At 32.4% G+C, this 19,629-nt stretch overlaps 2 protein-coding genes across 2 annotated transcripts in view; one reads left to right on the top strand and one right to left on the bottom strand.

Annotated features, from left to right (window-relative positions):
* Window positions 1-19,629, top strand: part of LOC108914190 — a 231,498-nt gene that overhangs the window by 136,252 nt on the left and 75,617 nt on the right. The gene's annotated exons all lie outside the window — the stretch shown is intronic.
* On the bottom strand, window positions 16,244-18,571 carry LOC108914184 (lysophospholipid acyltransferase 1). The gene has a single exon (XM_018719923.1). The coding sequence runs from the start codon at window positions 18,336-18,338 to the stop codon at window positions 16,851-16,853; it is 1,488 nt and encodes a 495-aa protein (XP_018575439.1). The 5' UTR covers window positions 18,339-18,571; the 3' UTR covers window positions 16,244-16,850.

Below are 19,629 nucleotides of genomic sequence, written 5' to 3'. Positions count from 1 at the left end.
AAGATTTTATCAAAGCTATTTTTACTAATGGTGGCGAATTATCAAGTACTTCACATTTTGATCAAATAAAAGCCTTATTTCTCGAAAACCGTCCACATTAGGAAGTTCTAACAAGAGTACATTATTTTTAGAAAATAAAATTGTACATTAGAAATTGGAGCCCGAATGGTAAAAAAACTAACCTTACAAAAATTAGAACCTAAAATGTAATAGGAATGTAGCGCCCTCTATGAAATATCCAAAAAATAATTAGACCAGCGTATTTAGCGTCCTTAAAAACCCCGGAATACCAAATTTCATAAAAATATTTCGCACCTTATGGAAATTTTCATAAAAATTTTATTTAAAAAAATTTATTTTGTCACTCTGTATCTCGAAAACAAGAGGGGATAAACATATAATTTATAAAGACAAATATTTCTTATTTTTTTGTCGTACTATCACCCCCTGGATTTACGGGAGGTCTTTTTGAAACACCCTGTATAATTTGAAGTATTTTAAGAGGGTGTTTTCCACAGTTCTGTTAATCCAATTACTTCGTTAAGCATTTCATAAATCGACATTTATATGGAAGTATTAGTGTACCAAATTTCAATAAAATCTTTACATTCGTATGTTATTAAAAAAAAAAAATGTCAACTTAAGTGCCCTCTACTTACTAAACGAAGCAACTTAGAATAGAGGTAGGTTTAGTTAAATCTGTTTATTTTAATCGCAAATAACTGTGGTAGCTCCATGTACGTACACGGAATATTGGGACGTCCTGTATATCAGTTATACCATATCATTGTCAGAATAAATATATTTTTTACTACCTTATTATTAAACATCTTCGAATTTTTTTAAGAATGTCGCTTCTTTTCTACACGTTGATACCAAGATCCTAATTACATCTTAATTTTTTTTATATCGAAACTTCCGTTTGACGTCATTACTCGTGACGAATTTATTCAAATGGTGTGCCCTTCAGATACACTTAGCAGGTAAAGTGGTGCATTGTTGGCGGACATTTTCGTCCATTTCGGCAAATAAATCCTACACGGATTTGCCGGGTTCATTTGGCATTCTTTTGTGTCTAGCTTTTGAATAAAATTAACTGTCACCGGGGTTCCGTTTACTACCTCCTACAAAAAGCAATTTCTGCTGCTTTCCTGAACATCAATACTCATTGACGTAATCCAAACACTCGTCGTTATTTTCATGGAATTGTACAACGCGGAGAGCGTCTGGTTACTTCCGTCGAAGACAAAAACGGTGCTAATGACTGTAATTTGCTAAATAACGAAGTTATTTTATAGAATAATTCGCTTTAATTAAAGATGAGCTTTTTTAACAACTAATTGAAGTTGCTTAGGTTCGAAACTGATAATTAGTAGGTAAGATAAATAAAAATAAATAAAAAGTTATTTTAAATTAAAAAAAAACTATTATATTTCACAGGAAAAAATAAGGAAAAAGTAGGAAATCTAAATATTTTTATCTGCTCAGTTAATAATATGTTTTTTATAAAACTTTTAAACTTATTTATGTTAGGTGTATGTTTTCAAGTGGAGCTTATTTACAAGTAATTATTAGATTACCTTACGGGTGTAGTACGTAAACATGTTGTCAGACTGTCAAGAGGCAACAATGGGCAGATGAGATGTGATCGGGGTTCCTGGCAATCACTCGTGATATGTAACAAACAAGTACTGCTGTATGTTCTTAATACGTAACTAATTATGGTTTACACTCACCGGGGGCGCCCCGCCTCGTCCCTCCCTGTCCTATCTGGTGGTCACTCGAATAAGCATCCCGATGTAGGTTGTGCATGCATCTGGAACACCTGTAATCAAAACTACACACACATACGCTCACTTCTTTTATCCTCGTATCTCTCGGCTCAGCCCCTGGATACGGCGCCCCTTGGCTAATGCCCTCGGCCTCACCATTCATTCTCGTATCACTCGGCTCAGCCCCTGGATACGGCGCCCCTGGGCCACGACTACCTCTCGGCCTTACCATCCACTCTCGTCACCAGTCATTCATTCAGTAGTAACACAATAACAATAATAATAATAACACCTTATTTATAGAGACAGATCTGCCCTAATGACGTACTTTAATTAGTAGGATTTTAATAAGTAATCGCTGCGAACGTATTCACTAGACTACTGAAATAAGACTCTCGTCTCTACCGCAGGAACCCAGAATCACACCGTCAGCTGAATCTACATAAAATAATAACGCTATGAAATACAACCAATCATTTATTAAGAACTAAGCCCAGTTATTCACTTATTTGTTTATTTAGTTCTGTTCTTTTAAAACAGCTCCTAACATTTATGCCCAATAACATTTATTACAAATTCAATAGTGATTCATACACCATTCAATAAAAAAATGTTGCACATTTAACTATTCGACAACGGATCGAACTTTTAGTAAGACCATGATAGAACAAGTAAATCCATATAAACTGTAAAAATGTTGAAATACAATGATTCCTTTAATTTTTCGCAGTGAAAGATTGAATGTTTATTGTATGTACAATTCGATAAGGAATGTTATTATAAAGATAAGATTTTCTTTGTATTGTAATCGATACAATATTTGCGAGTATGCAGAACTCTTAATGCATCGTATGACCTTTGTATGAGTTTACTTGTTAATAGATAGGTAGGTAATGTGTGTTATTTTAAGGAAAATCACTTAAAATTGCTTGTTAGGAATAATTACCATTACAAAACTTTCCAAATTAAACGTATTAAGGTGTGCTAACTTTGAGAACAACAAAGTTTCTCACAGGAAGAGAATCATTTCAAAATAATAAAGCGTTAATTGTATGTGGTCCATTAGTTCCAAACAAGGAAAGTTCGTATATTCAACCGTGCCTTAATCATCTTTAACACAGGCGATTAATAGTTTGTTTGTATACAGTCACGTAATGTCTCAAAAAAGAGATTAAACAATAACCGTTGTATTATTAAAAATCATCTAATTCGTTAAGTATTCTGTCAAATATTTTCACAAAACTGCAAGAAATTTAACAAACTACGAAATTTAACTTCGATAAACCAAGTAATCTATTTCTGCATTTTAAAGATTTTTTCAAGCCATTTTCCAAGAGCGAAATAATGAAAAGTGTGTAATTAAAACAGAAATCAAATAATAGTCTACAATTAATTCTCGAGATAGTAAATATATATCAAAGAAAATGATGATAAGGAAAATTCCATTACATCGAACTAATTGCTGAACCTAATCTAATTAATAGGAGACATCTATTAAAAATGTTTTAACTGTATTATCTAATAACGTTACATCAGCAGACGTTGCCAACGTAACATTTAAGTACTGGTGGATTCTGATATAATCAGGTTATACCGCTAGTACTGGTTGGTCTAGTTCGTCTTCAATAGAAAGGATGTCAGCATTAAAATCCATTTATGCTTCATTAGAGATCCGCGAAGTAAAAGTCAAGGTTGAAATTTTGATTCTCTGCAAAAGAAACGCATAAGACACAGAAAGTTCTTTAGTAATTCTATTTTAATGCTTAAACTGTATTATTAACCGTAGAAAAGATTGTTTTGCCACAGAATTCGACAATAAACAAATTAATGCGTAAAATTTCTCGTTTAAATATTCAAGTTGCTACAAACTTGGTAATTATTTTTTACTGTCTTATTCTGACCAAAGTATATTTATTGAAAACAAATCTTCAAGAGTGCAAAATAGCATCAAACAGTGATTTTTTATTCTAGAGCTTTTAGCTATTAACTGTATACAGGGTGTGGCGTGTATAATATACAAAAATTAAACTACAGCTTCCTGATATTTGTAATAGAGAGAGAGAGAAAAGTCTTATACGAAAAAGTTATATTTTCGCGTTTTTTTTTGTAAATTAAAGTTCATTTATTCAACGAAAATGAAGGTCAACCCTGTGATATTTATTAAAAACTTTGGAAATGTTTTTATGCGACCTAGTGCAACCTTCTAATTTAAGTCGGTATAATCTAATACTAGTAATAATAAAAGAAGGTTAGGTTACATTGTCAACAAATTTGTGCAGTCAACTGATTTTGTATTTGTATTGAATTCATTATTCGCATAATTACCAAATATTAAGCATCGTCCATCGACCATCAGTGTTAAAAAGTGAAGGATTCCAGACAAAAGTTTTTATTTTGTAGTTCCACGATAGTGACAGTGTAATTTATATAAAGAAGTAAAAAATAAAAATAACGTGCCGATTACATTAAAAACGATATTCTTATTTCTCACTTTGCTTAATTTTTTAGTTTGTGCACAAACGAGTTTTAAAAAAAAACGAGAAAACAATGCATTTACTATTTCCGAACGTGTCGATATGGTGTTAGTGTATGGTGCAACCGCAGAAAATGCGCTCGCGGCGACTAGGTTGTACCGGGAACAATGGCCGTAATGTCACCCCCCATGTGCAAATACAATACTACAGTGCGTTCAGCGACTGCGAGATACACGAAGTGTTATTCCTCGAGGAGAAGGATGTGGTCAGCTAGTGAACCTTAATGTTGAAGATGCAGTGTTGGAAAATCTTCACGAAGACCCCAGAATTAGTACTCGACGACTCCCACAACAAGTAGGAACCTCATCTCGTACCGTACATCCCATCTTAAGGCGCCAGCTGTTGCACCCCTTTCATCTGCAACCAGTTCAACAGATTTTACCCCCGGATTATGATCAACGAATGCGTTTTTGCAAATGGTTTTTACGGCAATCAAGTAGACCTTCCTGCTTATGTTTCTGTAACAGATGAGGCGATATTTACCCGTGATGAAGTGAATTTCCATAATATGCACATATGGGCCGATGAAAATCCTCACGCGATTAGGGAAACTCATTTTCAACATCGGTTCTCGGTAAATGTTTGGGCTGGCATAATAAGCGATGTACTTGTGGGTCTCTATTTCTTTGAAGGACAACTAAATGGACCAACATATGCTGACTTGATGACATCAAAGCAAATTCGTTACAGACTTTAAAGGTCATTTCAAATGAAGCTAATATTGCTTGAATGTATAAAGATAATAATAACTTTTTAAAAAATGAAGTTTTGTTATTTTCTCTACAGACCTCGTAGGTTTCGTTCGATAAGTTGTCGTGTTACGAAAAACATTTAATTTACTAATTACTATTATACAAATAATGATGGTAAAAGCTAGGTACCTACCAATTACTTAGTCCTTGACAGCCGCTGATGTTTTTAGTAAATTAACGTATTTCCCCAGTTCATTAAACCTTTCCTGTTTCTACTTTCTTCATAAATTCTCTCTTGCTTATCATCTTACTTATCCGTATAACACTAGTGCATTTTTAACTTATTCGTCTAATTTACGAATAATTTATTTTCAGCAGTAGCCTCTGCTTCTCTTGTAACATACAGAATTGTTAAATAAAACAAATTACGACTTCGGTTGACCTGGCGTATAAATTAGCATAATAAAAAGATTTTACTCAACAATAATATTATTACGTTGGCAAACATGTTTATACTTAATTAGTATTATCGCTTGTATGATATTTGTAGGGGTTACAAAGATATTCGCCCAAATTTATGTGCACAAAGCAAAATATTTACCTGTGCGTATGTGACATGTTGGCAGGTATAAATAAATGTCATCAGAAAAGGGTGGATTATATATTTCGTCAGCGTTTTAACCAGGTTAAATCGTATTGTTTGTATTTTCTTTTGTAGATAACCCTGCGATAATGTATTATTCAAATGTGGTTTTCAATGAAATAGAACTGTCGAAAAATATACGAAATGCTATCAGCTCGAGCAGATTAGAACAGGCCATGTAAATATAGCACACGTGTTGACAATTAATTGTCATTGTGACTGTAACATCAGAGCAAGCAGTATTCTATAGAGATAACCCCCCAAGCAGAAAACCCAGAGGATGATCTACTATTTACTTTAACTTATGTCCTGTTAGTGGTCGTTTTCTTTCAGCTTTGAGAAAATGTACCTATATCTTTGATTAAAAAGTCTTAAGACTTAACTTGGTAGTACATACATGAAATATAGCACAGATAATCTGAAAAGTTTCATTAAAAAATGTGGACAACATTTTGTATTTTTCTTCCAGATTTATCAGTTCATCATTTCATTTAAACATCGTTCATATTCATGCTCACTTTCATTTATATTTCGAAAAGCTTATTACCTAATTATTCAATAAGTTTAAAATTCTTTATTATTTTTTTTGTGCTGACTTTTACTCTTTAATACTGTTTTGACAGTACGCTAGTTTTTTTATATAGTTGTAAATATATAGTTATGGCTCTTATGATGTTATCAATGTAAAATAAATTCAACTACACACACCGCTTCAGATCAAGGTAATTAAGTTCAGTCAAATTAACATAATTCCTAAATATATTTGCATGTAAATCTAAAAACCACTTTCCATTAATATGAAATAAAAAATATGCTAACAAGCTTAGTCTAGACAAATATCGTTTACATACGTTTTTAAGGGGACTCTATCATACTTGGGCAAATGACGTTTTAACATCACATAAACGGGTAGATTTTTATGTTAACATGGCATAATCGCTGTGTTTAAATTGAAATTATGTTGACATTTTGAAACAAATATTTCATGAGTATTTTCTTCCGACCATCAATGAACGTTATGAAAGTTTACTGCACCTACTCTAGGAAAATTTGCTTCATCGGTGAAAAGTATATTCATTAGGAAATTTAAGTCATGCCTGGAAATATTAATGTACCATTGACAAAAATCCACGCGGTTAGGTAAATCAGGGTCATTCAATTCTTGCTCGGGTTGATGGTGAAAAGTGTATAAAAGATTTTCATGAGCTACATTCCACACAAAACTGTGAGATACTTGCAGTTGCCTGAACATTTGTCTTGTGCTTGTACCAGTCTTGGTTTAGATGTTCCGGTATAGCTTCCTCAGTTTCAACAGTTCGGGCAATGCGCCTTCTTCCGGCACCATCACGATTGGGCTGGATTTTACCAGTTTCACGAAGCCTTCTTTCCACCGAGGCCAATGTTTGTCTATGAGAAATCGGTCTGTTTGGATGTCTTTGGTGGTATAATCTTACTGCAACGTTACTATTTTTTCTGGATTCGAAAAACACCTGGAGCATGCCGACATATTCTGGTATAAATATTATTTGCCATAATTATTCTGATAATAAATTAATCGATTGGTACTAATTGTTGGTTGACAGAAAGTGTCAATTTATTAATATGATAAATAACAATTTATTTGTTATGACATCCGCCTACTTTATTTTTACAAATTTTCACAATTTCCCCTTTAGTGAACGATGACGCATCTAATTTTTTTTATTAAAAAACTATAGGTTTTATCGAAAAATTACAAGAGGTAAAAAAGTTGCCCAATAAATCATTATTCCCAATAAATAATTTGCTTCATATAAAATATTGCAATGGGGTTGACTGTGTCACTCCTTTATAAAATACGTCATGATCGAAAAAATATTGAAAAGTTGTCTCTTTATTAGTAGGATGCTCATACCAAGTTTCGTGTCTCTAGCATTCCTCGTTAAAGAAAAAAATTTAAATGTGATCTATGAATACGCTTTACCTCGCGTAGATAATTTACAACTCGATAAATATTTTAAGAAATCCATTTTAATTAAATTAATCATCTGACGAGCTCTCTGTATCAGTTGTGTAAACGCCTGGTATAACATCAATGAATATTCAATTCTGTACAAAAATAATGTTAAAAGTAGCGACACTTGAATCCATCAAAGAGGCGCCTCCGAAATTGACTGAAGCCTAAAAATAACATCTCCCTGTCGAGTGCTGTTATTCAAAATTACGAAATTTAGAGTCGCCCGTCTTCTAATTTTGTATAATCCTAAAATAACAGGTAGGTGTTATTAGAAGGAGATTAAACGGATACATCCGGGAAATCTAAGTAAACTTCGCGGGAAAAAATATTTCGCACTCGGCGAAAATTGTTTTTTCCCCGGCCGACGGATGAATTCTGAAGTCCCCGCTGACAAATCGTTCTCGCGCTCATCCTACGTCCAAGAGTTATTGTCATAAAATAAATGAAGTAAAGGATGGACGTATCAAGTTTATCCCGGAAGGCCATTGTAGCGGAAGAGGATATTTAGTTGTATTTCCTTTATTGTTCTCTCTAGAACTTCTTTCCGAGCCGTCACCGCCCGTTAGCAATAATTAATTTGCGAATGTCCCGTCGTTGTCGCTAGGAAAAAAAGTGAACCGCCGGAAAGCTGCTGACAAATAACAAACACGTACGTCGCACTGATCATATAGTCCGGTTAACACCCTTACCTTTTTTTTTGGAAAAAAAATCCTTATGTAAGTACATTTCACATACATTCATATAAAAGGCGTTTTCGAAAGCAATGTTCAAAATAATTCAAACAGGTGAAGAGTTACCGTCATTAACAGGGAGTATTACTAACATCCTGTATCAAATTTCAAATGGTACTACCTCTAATATCGTAATTCCCTTTGAAATCCAGATGATATCAATTAAAGAACACAGAGGCATACCACAGGGCTCAATACTCGGACCGTTACCATTTAACATCTCTATTAATAATATCACAGATGTTACGATATTAGTGACTTATTCTGTTGCTGACGATATAAAACTATACACCTTCAATTTAACTCCACTGACGATTGCAGTTGCATATATTAGTACTTTCAGAAATGAATATTTGGTGTTGTAAAACAATCTTCCTATAAATATACATATAAGTGTAAAGTCAGGAGCTTTACGAGCAAAATAAATAAAAAAAACGGTACCACTATACAGCATCAGTATCATTTTTAAAGATCTAGGTGTTACTTTTGAAAACAAATTTAAATTTTATAGAGCATATTAACTTCACTATACAAAAAAATGGGGTTCATAATAAGGAATGCCCGAGGTTTTGCCTCAGTTAATATCTACAAGGTTCCATTTAATACGTTTGTACGATCATGAGGTGAATAAGCTTCTGTCATAAGAATTAGTAGAATTAGAATAAAGTTGAAAACATTTGTAGTTAAAACCTACACGCGTTGTACATGTTAAGCATACAGTAATTGTTCCTACACACCACGAAGTATTATTTGAAAGGCTCATTTCACTTCGAATGTCGGGGGTACTGCGGCTTAGGTTTTCCTCAGCAAAATATAAAATGTTTTACCCCTTTTTAAGGCAATTTGCGGTATCTCTTGTCCACGACCTTCAAACATTGGGTTCACTCTATTCACACTGTTCTATGATTCCTTTGTTATTTTTAACAGTAATGATTCGCATACAAACGACTAGTCATGTTTAAATTATATTCGCACTTTCCGCACATTAATACTATATCCGCTAATTCTTTATTTGAATAGGGCATTTTGAAATAAAGCAACGTAAAACGTAAGAATAGTCTGCGACCACGCCGTGCAAATAACCACAATTATCTTGACTTAATTACTGCGTTGTAAACAGTTGATCTGTGAAATGAGACGATTCAGGGTACGACTAAGTTTCGCGTAATAATTCTTGATTCATTTTCTGAAACATGTAACACTAAGACCACTGGCTGCATAATAAAAATTATTTATTTTCCCGTCCGCTGTTATCCTTTTGATAATACCCACTTATTTCAGAAACACCCTGTATATTATAATATTGTTTCATTTTGGTATAAATAAGCACTTATTGTGATAATATAGAAATAAAATAGTAAAAAAATGATACATACAGACAGGAATAGTTTGACATACATGCGTCAATATAAAAAATTAATAGGCCTGCCAAAAATGATAAGGGGTGTATAACTACGACTGTTGAAAGTTTAAGAATATTCTCTTCTATAAATGTTTGATCTTGAAATGTTGAGATAACAGTTTCGTTCAAAATAATATTTGCATTTCAAAAATACGTTTGTTTCCGTCGGTGTGCTACTTTTTCGGAAAATTTAACTGATATACTTCATATCTACGCCACTGGTTTGAGCCGTGATTTATTTTTTTGCGTAAAAACCATTTTATTCATATTTTGTGCGCACAAAATTTTCGACAACAGTTTTTGGAAATTTCAAGAACAAGAGTTTCAAACACAAACAATTTTATATAACACGAAAAACTGTGGACACCGAAACTTTAGTTAATATGTAAATTCTATTTATAATTTCATTATCTGATTTTTCATTTTCTTCCTTTTTTAAACAATCGTAAATATTTAAAATGAGATGCTGTCATTGGACATGTAAATCTTTATTTTTAAATTCTAAATCTGTTTCATCAACAACCGGTTAATAATTTGCTTAATAAGTAAATTAAAATTTATTTATTAAGCAAATTATATGATACATGTAGTAATAATACTTTAATGAAGTTTTGATTAACTTTCAAATTCAGGGGGGAAAGTTTTATAATCCATAAAATCGTAAATGCTAGTTTTCAGTGAAGTTAAATCTCAAGATTGGAAGGAAATTACTGTTTCACGTTAAGATAATTCATGTAGAAATTATTGCATCAAGAACTAATCATAATAATTGTAAGTTATTTAAACCAAAAATTCTGTTGGAAAATATATCGAAATTATTATTAATTACAGTTAAACTCGTTACACTCAATGTTTTCATCGCGGTTTCAACTTCAAACGAATTTTTTTTTTTTGCGGTGATATTGACCTGGGTAAAGATTTATGGTCCCGCTAAACAAAAACCATATGCTTGGAAGAGCTAGATATACGGCGAAACGTAGAAGTTAAGAATTTGAGAGAATTATTCTATAAAGGATTTAAAAAATATTAACGATTTGCTTTTTCTTCAGCTATTGCTTCATCTAATACAGTTACGTATTGTAATAAGCGTAAAAATTTACATGCACATCAGCGATTATACGTTAAGTAGCGACCAATATTTTTAGTCATGGCATGCGTGATGTACGCGTGAGTTAATTTGCAAAGTACATATACGACAGCACACAGGTTATCTCATTATTTTAATTTATTATAATTATACGACCTAATCATTTTTCTATTGCTAGAGAAATGTCGAATAATGACATGAGGTATTTGTCAGGCATTATGGGATTAAAAATGATATGTAATATTTTTAAAATTGCGCTTTATCCCCATGTATATATTTGTTCAGCTTGTATTTTTATCAGGCAATTTACTTTGTTTCGGAGAAATTAAAAGCAAAACGTGGAATTACAAATGTTGTAATTAATCACGTAATTAGATCGGCTTTTGTGTTATAATATCAAATAGATAGATAAGCTGGGTAAGTAATTAAGATAATAAAATGTATTATCTTGCATTTTCTCAGAAAATTCTATAAAACAAGAACATACACTATCTCTAATATTTTCGTTATAATCTTCACAATCTGACCTTTATAATTTAGAAGTGTCAAGTTCATTCAGCTTAAACATGTGTCACGATTGTTTCAAAATATGCAGATTTATAAATAGAAGTTACTCAATTTAACAATACAACATTTTTATTTCTATTTCGTTGCTGGCACTATTACAACTGCTTAGCAGACACGTTTACAACGAAATACCTATGCCACCAACTGATCTACTTTTACCGAGGTATCATCACTTAATTATTTAGATCTAGGTCACTAAACACAACACTGTCGTCTTGCCTGGCGGAAAAATAACAATATTTACACTTTTAGCGGATTCTTATTTATAAACAGCGTTTATACAAATAAAAGCTAAAAGTAGATAGTTAGTTTACAAACACATAAATATGTAAAGATAAACATATGACTTATGTAAAGTATTACATAACTTCGATAGTATTTATTGCTTGAATAGGTTAAATTTGTTTATTCCAGTAGATTTATAGGAACGTATAAATGCTTTGCGATGACAATATTGGATATAGGGAATGCCAATGCCAAGGCAATATTGTACAATGGGTAACGTATGGGTTGCCGTTTATATTTTTGGAAAAATAACCTGATTTAAAATTAGTTCCGTGGAGAATGACATCAAAAGGGAATTACGCAAGACTTGATTTATTCTTTTATTTATAAGGTTAAATTTAAGTTATAAAAATAGAAACCATTTTAACTATGTTGTTGACTTCCTTATACAGGGTGATTCACACATGGTGACCAAAAATGAAACCTCGTATTCTTTGGTGAATTTTAACCCTGTATATTCAGTGCAATATAAACTATGTTTTCTTCATTAAAATTTAAACAAAGCGAGAGATTTAAGAATATTTATATAAAAAATATGCGTAGGTAAACTTCATCAGATAGAATTCTTCAATTATCTTTTATGACAAAAATTTATAACTCGTCAAAAAACGTAACCGGAAATCCAATTATCCAAGCCATTATTGATAACGAAAAATATACTAAAATAGAATATGCTAGATGGGGATCAAAATATGATGTGAAATATAACTACATTATGTACCTATTATTGGTGTAGGAGGTGGTAAATTATGTGTTCAAAACATCATGTGAACTAGTGTATTACAAAAATAAACCACTAACACACAAGCAGGAAGCCCAGTTTCAAAAGTGAAACGTAGTTGAAGTCGTAAGACAAAACGTGGTACTTGTTAAATAAAAAACAAACATGGATACCAACATGTCTTGATTACAGTTTACGCAATATCCTGCCACAACCGATTAAAAATCCCAAAAATGATATAATGAATGCATAAATATCCTTTTACTTTATTTTAATTGATAGGTATGAAGCTAATTCAAACAAATTCTAATTTCTTTCCGCAAAGTACCCACCTGATGAGACAATGCTAAGTAAAATGTGAATACAAAAAGGTCTTTCTGCCGTAGGTGTTTTCTACGCAATTAGTCTTTGTCAAAGGTGACAAAAGAACAGCAAGAATACAGGATATTCTTTGAATGATTGTATTATTTAACAATTTTAATGTATTCCGGTATGTGTTTTTATATTAATTATATTTAGACATGTTTAATTTTCGTTTTGGTTAATTATTTGTTGCTAGCTATTCGCTAGACATTGTTGGTATAATTCAATGATAGTTAGAACATGAATAGTTGTTTCCTGCAATATTAATAGTTAGGAATGCAGTACCTTTTTATCGCTATTTACTTTTAATCAACTACATCAGTAGCAGTTACAAATTGCATTTTAATTCTTAATTTAATCGAAGTTTACATGAGTTTTATGAAGAAATTAGTTGCTGTGTTGGAAATATAAGCTGATTCATTAATAATTTGCAATTTTTACAAATCGAGTTTGATCAGATAGCAACCCAGTACAAACAAAAGAAATTATTCCAACAATACACGAACCAATAAAATTCCGATGTTCGTCTTAATTAAATTAGACTTGAGGTTTTTAATTGCCTCCGCAGGCAATAAAATTTCAGAAACAAAGCGATTTTCATCTTTATTCTACCATGGCGAGGTCATCATTCGAGATTGAAAAGGCATCGAAAACATATCAAGCCAGATTTCATTGCTTCCAGCGACAGTTACTGAATGAATCCCATCATATTGCATCTATCGAAATTCCGGTTTGTAGAAAATGGACAAGGATAAAAATTCTCATACTTATGCCATGTACGTTTCAAAATACTAGTTTTTGTTACCATTTCGCTGTATTGCACATAATTCTTTCATTTACGATTTTGTAAATACATGCAGACTTTATTAAAAAATAATCATTTTTTTCTGTGAAAATTTATGGTCAGTTATAGCAATTACTTAATTATTTGTCTGTATTCGTTTAAGTATAACGAGGTAGATACTTATTTATACAGGGTGTTTTAAAAAGAGGTAGCACAAATGACACATGTTGAAAAGAACACGTTTTGCATAAAAATGACCTTAGTAAAACGTCCATCCACAAAGTTTTAAAAAATATATGGAATTTGAAAACCAAAAGAGTTATAATATTCAAATTTTACACAACTTTTCTACTAATGCGTGTGTGTAACTTCTCAACAATATTATGAAAATTTCTTCCCCTTGGAGAGGGTTGAAATAAGTTATTTTTTGCAATAGGGGCATTCCACGCCAAATCAATCACTTTTAACCCTGACCCCTTTCAATTTGGGTGAAACATTTTTATTGTTTTCTACCCCATTGAAAACCTGAGAATTTTTTCAAATTTTTTCACCCAACTCAAAAAAGTTATGAATTTTTGGAAAAATAGCTACTTTTTAAAATCGTAACTTTTTCAAAAATTGAGTTATCGGGACGTTTTTTTTCAAAATATTTGTTTTTAAATGTACTTTTTGAAAAAAAATAGATCAAAATTATCTGGACCTACCTTCACTGTTTTCTTTTTCAATTTTCGAAAAAAAAACGAAAATTTCTCGATGATTACAATTTAATTTTTTTTCTTATAAAAAAACTGACATTTTTTATAAATCCTCAAATTTTTTCAGTGGTTTTTTCGTTTTCTATTTTTATTACTGATTGAAAAAAATTTTTTTTTCAAATTTAGCTTATTTCACACCATTTTGAAAATTTTTGAAAATGTATATAGAATCCCAAAATTAAAATAAAATTTATGAAAGAAAAAGTGGCAAACAGGAAAAAAATCGATTATTTTTGAAAAAGTTAAGAAAAAAATAGAAGATCGTTTTGAATAACTTTTGTATTTTTTTCGAAAACAAGGAAAATGAAAAAAATTTGTTATTTGGTTCATTTTTGGACGAACAGTGCGCTTAAAAAAAACATGCAACGCATTTGAACTGGAATAAATCATTTCGAAAATTTCCTCTTTTGACTTTAAAATTGTCATCAATCGCTGCATAGAATAAATTTTTTGTTTTGGAATTCTATATACATTTTCAAAAATTTTCAAAATGGTTTGTGAAACAAGCTAAATTTGAAAAAAAAAATTTTTTTCAATCGATAAAAAAAATAGAAAACGAAAAACCACTGAAAAAATTTGTGGATTTATAAAAATTGTCAAAAATTTGTGGATTTATAAAAATTGTCAGTTTTTTATAAAAAAAAAATAAAATTTCAAAAATGATTCATCGAGAAATTTTCGTTACTTTTTTTCGAAAATTGAAAAAAAACTGAAATAGGTCCAGATAATTTTGATCTATTTTTTTTTCAAAAAGTGCATTTAAAAACACTAATTTTGAAAAAAAATTATTCCCGGTAACTCAATTTTTGATAAAGCTATTTTTTTCAAAAATTCATCTTTTTGGGTTAGGTGAAAAAATTTAAAAAAATTGTCAGAGGTTTTCTATGGGGTAGAAAACAATAAAAAAGTTTCAGCCAAATCGAAAGGAATTTGGCGTGAAATGCCCCAATAACTTTTTTGTTTGACAAAAATCGATATTCCAAAAATACGTATCTATAGCCTGGTTTATTTCAAAACTTTTACCTCTTACTTTTTTGCGTTAAAACCGTTTATTAGCAAAAAAAAATAAATTAATTATTATGTGTACTTATCATGATTCCGTTTCGAAAATAACAAAAAGTTGCTACAATAGTGTCAAAAAATGCTTCGTATTGGAGATATAACATTGAGCACGTCAGTAGAGTGTAATATTTTCCAAATAAATGATAAAATATTGGACAATATCTTGGTAGTTCATGTTAATCCTCGAAATATTAACCCATTGCTGAAATAAAACCTTGTTACCTAATGGATGACAAAAAGCATTATTTACAGGACTTTGCAATAAACTACACATTTTCGTAAATTCTAAATACCCATGTATCTCGAAAAAAACCAAGTTTATAGGAATTTTTTGTTAATCTTCTCAAGTATTTATTTTCGCCCTGTATAAAGTAACAGCAATTACCTTTAAGCACAATTAAAATGAAAAAAAAAAAAACATTTTAGCAGGAAATTTAATTAGTTTTCAGTCTGTTATAGACTTTTATGAATAATAAAATGGAAAATAAAATTGAAACGAACATTAGAGGGAAATTAGTTTTCGCATATTTATAGTTTTTTATTTATCATAAAAAATTTTAATTACGTAGGTACTCGTTAATTAAAATTGTTCATTTAAATTGCAATTATCTAATTTCATTTATTTTTCGCAATTTCTCCGTGGCAACAGATTACAACCAAGAATTTAGCGAAAGTGACGAAGCAGATATAATTAAAATAAATTATTAGTTCCGAGATAAGCTGTATCATATTGACACACTAATACATCAGGCGATTTACTTTATCACTGTTTATTATGATTACGTCACTGTTTTGATTCAACTCGTATACAAATATATGCAGTTTATGATAACAATAAAATCACATCAATTTGTGGATTTAACATGTTTAATTATCATATAAATATTTATACAAAATAGCTGCTTCACCACTTACATCTAGTTGACAGTTTCAACAAACTATATATACCTTGTGTTGTTGCATATTTGGCAGAGTAATGGAAGACAAATATATAAACAAATCCTAAAGCAACAATGACATGCCTACTTATACTCTAATTGTACAGATTAAAAATTTGGCACCGTGGTACAATGTTTCGTATAAAATCTTGTGATTAATACTGCCATTCCTATAATTTTACAAATCATCGTCACTACAAATAATACCATTCTGAAATCGTACATCTGCGTTATAATTTGGTGTAATTGACTTAACATAAACGTTTTGGTATGCAGCATGCAACGGAAATTTTTCATTCAATAAATCATAATCAACATACACATCTACGTGTTTAGAATCAGAACTTTAGTGAGTAAACATTAACGATTACAGGTATTCGGAATTATAAATAACAATTGTTATTACGTGGACAACAAGCAAATATCAAACAAGTATACAACAGGCTCTATATTAATATACCCTTCAAAAAAAAAACCTAACCAAAGTTACGGTAAAAGTGAACTCGTGGTCGAAAAAATCAGTCGGTGTGGCCCACTGAATTGGAGTAAGGCCGGGCCTTCCTCAGAGCTAGAGCGATACTGCTCTTTTGGGTATATTCGGCTTTGGTCGGTTTTTGAACGAATTTTGGGACGAAGATCAACGCTGTCACGGCGAAGATGTGGATGCACCAAAACATTTTGTTGTACAGTCTTATACTTGCCCAGAACTCTAACAGAACGAAAGGAAACGTGACGTAAGCTAACACGAAATGGGTTACGATGAAGGTCAGGATGTCGTAGAGCAGCTTGGATTCGTTGCTTCCCATGAAGTATCCGCGAACGTGTCTCCTCACGGTTCTTGCGGCGAAAGTGAAAATAGCGGCGCTGAGGAACGTTATGTAATACCCAGGATAAAAACCGTGCCATATCGCCGAAAGACCGTAGGTTAATATAGTGGGGTACTTCTTGGTTCTCTCGTAAACTATCAGTCTTAACCATGTGTTCGTTCCCTTGTTCCACGCCTCTATGCTTTGCTTCAGACTTGTGGCAAATTCGAATTGAAATATATCTACATTGGAAATCTTGTTCCAGTTCGCGGAACCATCATCGTTATACCCTATGCCACTGTTATTGCAAATGGCATCAGCTATAGTCCACGCGAAATAGTATTTAAATCTCATTAAAGTTGTACTAACAGTCAGGTACCAAAACTTATAACTAACGCTGGTGTTTTCCACGAAGTGGTCATCCTTCAAGCGACTTATCGGAAATCTTGGTAGGAAATTCACGAATACTAAAGCACATATCAACCCCAAGATCACTTTTTTAATAACCGCTCGAACGGGGCTAGGTTCGTTTACCACAACGCAGCCACAGCACGATTTATTCACTACATTCCCGTAACTTTTACCTTCAATAAAATCGATGTAATCGTTGTAAAATATAACTGGTCCCGCCATAAGCGAAGGGAACACTAGGGTGTAACTGAAGTATTCCAAAAAACTGGGAGTCTTGTACACAGCATACATTTTCTGGCTTTCCGTCATCTCGCCCTCCTTCTTAGTCAAACCATCGTGCAAGCTAAAAGCTAGAGAAGACACTTTTTGTGTAATAACCATCAGAGGTCCGCTGATGTCTAACCCGTAGGAACCGTAGTCGTAAATTTGCCTGTGCAGGTGAAGACACGACAGGTATATCAAGGCCACAGTCAGAACCATTCCGTGCATCAGATGGGGATTCTGCGTTATCATCACAACATAACATACCGCAGGTAACCCGGCGAGGTGGATGGCTTGGAATCCAAAACAAAAATAACCCATAATCAGCCCGAATACCAGCCCAAACGCGTGCCTCACCGCTGTACTGGTCTTCGACGGGTGTAAGGCGGTGCGGTAAAGGGTAGCTAACCCGAGCGCAACAAGTTGGCTGATTATAAAATTCAGCTGGTCCGTGGACAACCCCGTATACTGAGTCAGGCCGGAAAAAATGTGGCTGCCGGCGTATTTGTCTTCCACACTGACACTCATTTTGCTTTCCCAGCGTTCAAACTCGTAGAATTTACAGAGATAACCTCATTTGTAGCGTCTTTCCAGTGCACACTTATTCACACGAGTCTGTCACTGCAATCACTGTTCCATCTTGATGTACGATAACGTCGAATTGTTGCACTATCGGGCCTCGCGATGCGGTTGATTACTACTAATTTTATGTTATGTTGTGAAATACGACGCTCTTCCCGGCCGAAGCTTCGAAGCGGTGACTTGACACTGATGTTTCTCGGTGTCTCCCTCTTGGAACTGCGTAGGGAACCGGCTCAGGCCACGCCCATCCATATGCGTACTCGATAACAGGCGCCGCATGAATGGACTAAATATAAATAATATAATCTCAAAGTTTGTCGATTTTCGCATAAATAAATGCATTAACGAAACGGGTTTCATTACTTAGAAAGAAATATTAAAAATAATTATAGTGTAGGTTGCATTGGTCAAACGCCGATATTAAAAATGACGCTATATTTGCAATTTAAGATAACTAGGAACCTGTTGAGTTGTTCGTTTGTTTTCCAATGCCGAAAAAATGGACCTAATTTTGAATAATCAATTTGCATTTTGCAATTACATGTTTAAAATATACAGTGTGTACAGATTTGATCCATAACACCAGTGTAGAATGTTACAGGGTGGGGCGATTTTAATGTCAATTTTTTTCAGAGTAGGGAGTTCATAGACACACGTATGGGACATATTGCTAAGGAGATAATGTTATCTCATGGCTTACTATGATTTCTTTAATAATTATGTTTTTGGAAAATCGTAGGTACTAGGATTTTTTTTATTAGAAATTTGACAACACTGCGTTGTTCAGCACCATTTAAAATCCAAATACCCAAAATATCATTAATTTATGTCGTTGCATGTTTTTTTTTTATAGAGCCTCAAAGTCCCAAAAGCTGAAAATTCTTATTTTAGTTTGAAAATATAGGGGTCTTTTAGAAATGAGTAAAACCAATAAAATACAATTTAAAAGGGCTGAAATATCATGTTAAGAAAGAAAAACCAATGCAAACTACCAGTAATAAGTTAACAGTGGCATAAATTAATACAAGTCAAGAAAAACAAAATTGAACAGAAACACCAAAATATTCTAAATAAGTATTCCAATTCAAAATTATGCTATTAAAAATTCAAATATTTCCTTTTTTAACTAAACCCCCTTATCTTTGTTGGAGCAACTATTACCTATTCATACCATTCGATATTCGTCACTTCTCAATTTATCTGTCAAATACATGGATGGCTAATGGTGATCTATAAT

Source organism: Anoplophora glabripennis, unplaced genomic scaffold (genome assembly GCF_000390285.2).
Source record: "Anoplophora glabripennis isolate ALB-LARVAE unplaced genomic scaffold, Agla_2.0 scaffold16, whole genome shotgun sequence".
Classification (NCBI taxonomy): domain Eukaryota; kingdom Metazoa; phylum Arthropoda; class Insecta; order Coleoptera; family Cerambycidae; genus Anoplophora; species Anoplophora glabripennis.
Note: the sequence above shows the minus strand (reverse complement) of the source record. Positions and strands in the feature narration are given on the sequence as shown.